We start from the raw sequence: 5,304 nt of genomic DNA, 5'->3' as shown, positions 1-5,304 counted from the left end.
AAAATGAAGTCGGGCCTCCGTGGCTCAGTTGGTTAGCGCGCTAGCGCAGCGTAATGACCTAGGAGTCTCACCAATGTGGTCGCTGTGAGTTCAAGTCCAGCTCATACTGGGTTCCTCTCCGGCTGTATGTGGGAAGGTCTGTCTGCAACCTGCGGATGGTCGTGGGTTTTCCCCGGGCTATGCCCGGTCTCCACCCACCATAATGCTGGCCGCCGTCGTATAGTGAAATATTCTTGAGTACGGTGTAAAACACAATCAAATAAATAAATAAATCAAAATGAAGTCACATGTAAATTATCCTACAGGCAGGGGACACTAGAGACAATTTAATTTAGTTTCACATGATACCATGATTTATTTTTGGAATATTTTTGCCAGACATCAGCTGTTTGCCATCCAAACTTATCACATATACATGTACGTTTGTGGCCTAATGGTTAGGGTGTTCAACTTGATGTCAGGAGATCACCAGTTCATACCCAGGTCCAGTCATACCAAAGACTTTAATGATAGTACTTGTTGCTGCCTTGCTTGACTCTCAGCACTAAGAGGTCAGAGCAAGGAATCAGGACTGGTTGGCGCAGTGTCAGTATAATGTGATTGGTTGGGGTGTCATGTCTGGTGTCTTTGCATAATTCTTCAGAGGTGGCAGCACTTTGGCGGCATGGACTCGCACTACCACAAAAAGACACATTATGTGTACACACACCTAATAACTCCTCGTCATCATATGACTGAAAAATTGCTAAGTACGACATTAAACCCAAACATACATACATACATATTACTGTCACCAAAGATTCCATAATGGCAAAAACCTAATACTAGCATACCCCAAGTATAAATAACAAATTTGTTACCTTTTTACTGTTATCAATAAAACTTTATTACTATTTGTGTTAAAAAAAACAAATAATAAAATAACAATTGTATAACAGGAAATAGAAACCACAAACCTTGAATACAAACTTTGATCTGGTAGAGTGCACATTAAATTGAGTAGTCATTTTTCACATGTTTGAAATCAGTTATGATAAAACTGCTACAATTTCTATATATTCTTCACACTTTGTATGTATGTGTAGGCTTGTATGCTTGGGGTTAAAGGTCGATTTACACTTTGTAACATTTCCTTGTCACAGATCGTATTGTTAATAATACCTACAACAGTACCAGCCTAAGTAAAACCTTCAAATCCAACTGGACCTGGTTTCAAAAAGCGCACTTAGCTAAATAAGCCCTTAATTACCATGACGACGTATGTTCTAGAGATATAAAGTGTACATATCTAAGAGCTATTTAACTGATAATCTACAACTTCAAAACTTACTTCCTCTGGTGACAAATTTTTAAAATCTTTGAATGATGGTTTTTACTGGTGAAGTGATATATGATTTATCTGGATCAAACCAGTTTGATCTAGTTACTAAGTAACATTATTAATTGTTTTGTTACAGGTCAAGTAAACTTCTAACATACATGTATCAGGATGTTCAACAATAATTATGGCTTCCTGAAATTAAAAATTTTCAAATCAAAAAAAAAAGCCAAGAATAAGTTGATGTTAATGGAACATATTGATAAATTGTAGCATTCAATATTGAATATAAAGTGACTCATTACCTTTGTAAAACTTCTCCACTTTACAAAAATGTATACATCTAAGAGTTGATAGGACACCACTTTCAGGCCAAATAAACATTTCATTTGGCAGGGTAGTACATATAATTTCATAATAAAATTTCTCACAAATGTGAATATCAAATACAGAACACCTTAATGTGTAAGATTTGTTTAGAATACTGCTATTTCTTTGACAGGTTTGTGACACATACATGCATAAGAATAAACAGGAATCTCAACGGATGCATAAACCGGTTAAAACTGGATCTGAATAGGATACAGGCTGAACATTGAACAGTCTTGACCAAATGTGAACAAGTTACCTGCCCATTCTGTTAAAAAAACATTACTCCAAAACAAGAACCAGTTTGAACTGGTTAAATCAGTCATAATGCATATTTCACAATCAAACATGTAAGCTATAATAAATGACGTCAGGTTTATCAAAACTACACCTGACCTCATCATCATGTCATCATGCACTATTTAGGAATATACAATTCACATGCTACATTCTGATAATTTTGTGAATTGTATATTCCCCGCCGTGTAATGGCGCTCAGTTATTATCTACCTGCTTTGTTTACGTAAGAATTTGGCGGGAAAAGTCGCAACATGAACGAAGACAATGACATGTACGTAAGGTTTACTGAGGGGGTCGTGTGATGCAATAGCTGTATACGGTCATATCCGGTATTTCCCGTTGTTTTCCTTTAACATTATAGATAACGACTCTAAAATTAGGCGTGCGTCATGCTTAAATCACGCATTACTTACACAGGCATTTCCACCACATGTTACCAACTCAGTATGCAAGCCTGAACACAAAAGTGCTGTGAACCCACGCGGTCCGAGTGAAATCCAAGATGGCGGCGCCCTTTGTTTGGGCGGGGCGAAAGCGTGGGTATCATAAATTATGTATATAACCCAGTATATATTACACAAAATCCAGTTTTATTTTATAATACCTTAAACTCAAAGTGCTCAGATTGGAAGTACCCTTTCGGGAAGAGTTGGTTGGCCCTTAAAAGGGCCGTTGGGAATGTAGTCGGCAGACTGGGTTGAGTGTTTTTCGGGGTCTACGCTCTCTCGCCTCGGATACGTCTGGCCAGCTGGATATCTTTAGGCATGATGGTCACTCTCTTGGCGTGGATAGCACACAGGTTAGTGTCCTCGAAAAGACCCACCAGGTAAGACTCGCTGGCTTCTTGCAGAGCTCCGATGGCTGCGCTCTGGAAACGCAGATCTGTCTTGAAGTCCTGTGCGATTTCTCTCACCAGTCTCTGGAAGGGCAACTTCCTGATGAGAAGCTCAGTAGATTTCTGGTAACGACGGATCTCACGCAGAGCGACAGTTCCAGGCCTGTATCTGTGAGGTTTTTTCACTCCTCCGGTGGATGGAGCGCTCTTTCTGGCTGCCTTGGTGGCGAGCTGTTTTCGCGGAGCCTTTCCTCCAGTTGATTTACGGGCAGTCTGCTTTGTACGAGCCATGGTTTCTGTTCTCTTTCAATATTTCACCTGACGTGCGTCCTCGGTCACTGGTGTAAGCGGGATATGACGATCATGCAATGTCATGTCTATTTCTAGGCTTTCACTCACGTCCGAACCGACTGAGATTGGTCGGTTTTACGGGTAATGCTGCATAGTGATTGGATACTTTTCCGGCCCACTGATTGGTCACTTTTCCTAAGTGTTGATTGGTCAGTTTTGCCAGTGCCCGAGCTTTGACTTGAAATTTACAATCCCTCTAGCTCGGCGGTTTTTGTCAACCTTCATAGGCCTTTTACTTGCCAGTTATGTACTGCTGTCCTATAAAAATGATCAGACCGGACACGAATGGTGCACTGTTTCGTTGATACAACACAATAATGTAAATGTTTTTTTAGCTAGTGTGAAATAAATACCGTTTTTTTGGGTGAAAAAAAACGTTTATTTATTGTAATGGACAGGTTATATTTTCTGCATACAAAAACACATCAACATTGTACTATAGAAGCATGGTTACATACATTCCACACTGTATAAACAAAATGAAAATTATAAGTATATCGAATATAAACAGACACCAAATTTTATTTAAAGAAGATGAATACATCAGAAAGATTTCGTTTAATGAACTATAATTGTGAATTTCAGCATGTAATACATGCAGATGTAAATATTTCATTAAAAATGTCATCTTGCCTAATATAACTATATCTAAATAATTCGTAAGCCTATGTATATACAATATATACGCAATATATAGATCTGTATCACATGCTAAAATTGATAATATTAAATTCATTAAATGAAGGCTTGCTGTTGTATTTCATCTTATAACATTATTATATCCCTTTTATTTTTTGCTTCATACCCAGTGGAAAGTATGTATGCATGTAGAATGTGTCGTTTATATGGATGGAAAAAGTCAGTCATGTCCTTTATGAAAAAAATAGATGCTTTCTGACACAAAGCCCGGTACCTATTTCTCACTGGCTAAAACATTTACATTATTTTAATGTAATTTACATTGATTAAAAAAGCTTTAAGTATACTGGTCCTCCAAAACAAATACACGATTATAGGCCTAATATTTTTTTACTTACAACAAAGTAACAGTGTTAATTTGGACTAAACTTAATACAATGTTCTGATTGATAAAATAACATCTTTAGCGGAATACATGCAGCAACTAAATTAAACGACGGATATTTTAAGAAAGAAAGTATTTGTCATACATTGTAGCAAATGTACTATTTTGTCTGTTTTTAGTGTACCGGTATGCTGTTCGTTTTTAACCTACCATGGTCATAACGTACTAAAGAAATTTTGTCAGGTATGTGAAGAAATTTACTAATGCAGCTAGTTATTTTCATTTTTTATTTATACTTTTCGTGAAATGTCGGGTTTAGTACGGCTACATGTACATGCATGCTCATGTTCGTACGCTGTAAATTTGCCTCATAGCCTAGCTGGACGATTCCCAACTATGCGGTATACATGCTATAACCGGTCAGTAACCATGGAGACGACCAACATGTATTCACTGACCATTAGTGCTGAGTGAGCTGGTCTGCACTAATGCAGAAAATGGGAGAGCTGGAAGCGACTGGAGTTGGGGGTGGGGCGTAAGGGAGTATGGGAGTACAGGGATAGGGTGGGATGGGAGGTGTAATGGTAACAGCTGTGGGGTGGTGGAAGACGAACGGTTAATTTTGGCCGGAGAGTATGGCGATAAAAATCATGTGGCCTCGACCGATGAGCAAAATAATGCAGTGCATGCGTCGCAGGGTCACCTCGTGGTGTTTATAATGCATGCAGTCAATAGTTTTGCCCCAAAAAAGTGGAATATTTTGTGTTTTGGTTCATATCATTTAATAGCCAGCTGTAGTATGTGAGGAAAGGCTGCACATTGTTCGGCAACATCAGGCCTAGCTACGTGTGATTTCGGTCTGTCATTTATCACCTATAGGCCTACACAAGGCTAACATACAGATATGGCACATTGTCAGCATGTTCTATTGTAGTGACATGTACATAAGGATTGTGTATTTGTTTCCGCTTTCATTAAGGACGTTATACCAGAGACACGATGAATTTTCCTAGACGCAGGCAAAATCTTCCTGGTTCCGCATAATAGACGAAGGGAAATTAGTGCGGGTTGTGTGGGTATGATTGTATTGGTGATAAGAGTTACTTC

The 5,304-nt window shown here is 38.5% G+C and overlaps 1 protein-coding gene across 1 annotated transcript; it reads right to left on the bottom strand.

The window, feature by feature from the left end:
• Positions 1 to 328: 328 nt before the first annotated feature.
• On the bottom strand, positions 329 to 3,137 carry LOC135464217 (histone H3.3A-like). Its single transcript, XM_064741721.1, has one exon. It carries the CDS (start codon positions 3,111 to 3,113, stop codon positions 2,703 to 2,705), a length of 411 nt encoding a protein of 136 aa, XP_064597791.1. The 5' UTR covers positions 3,114 to 3,137; the 3' UTR covers positions 329 to 2,702.
• Positions 3,138 to 5,304: the final 2,167 nt, after the last annotated feature.

This window comes from Liolophura sinensis, chromosome 3, assembly GCF_032854445.1.
Source record: "Liolophura sinensis isolate JHLJ2023 chromosome 3, CUHK_Ljap_v2, whole genome shotgun sequence".
Classification (NCBI taxonomy): Eukaryota; Metazoa; Mollusca; class Polyplacophora; order Chitonida; family Chitonidae; genus Liolophura; species Liolophura sinensis.
The sequence above is the reverse complement of the archived record's forward strand: the minus strand, read 5'-3'. Positions and strand labels throughout refer to the sequence as shown.

Coding starts and splice junctions, on each gene's coding strand:
- LOC135464217 (XM_064741721.1), bottom strand. CDS start 3,113: ATGGCTCGTACAAAGCAGACTGCCCGTAAATCAACTGGAGGAAAGGCT.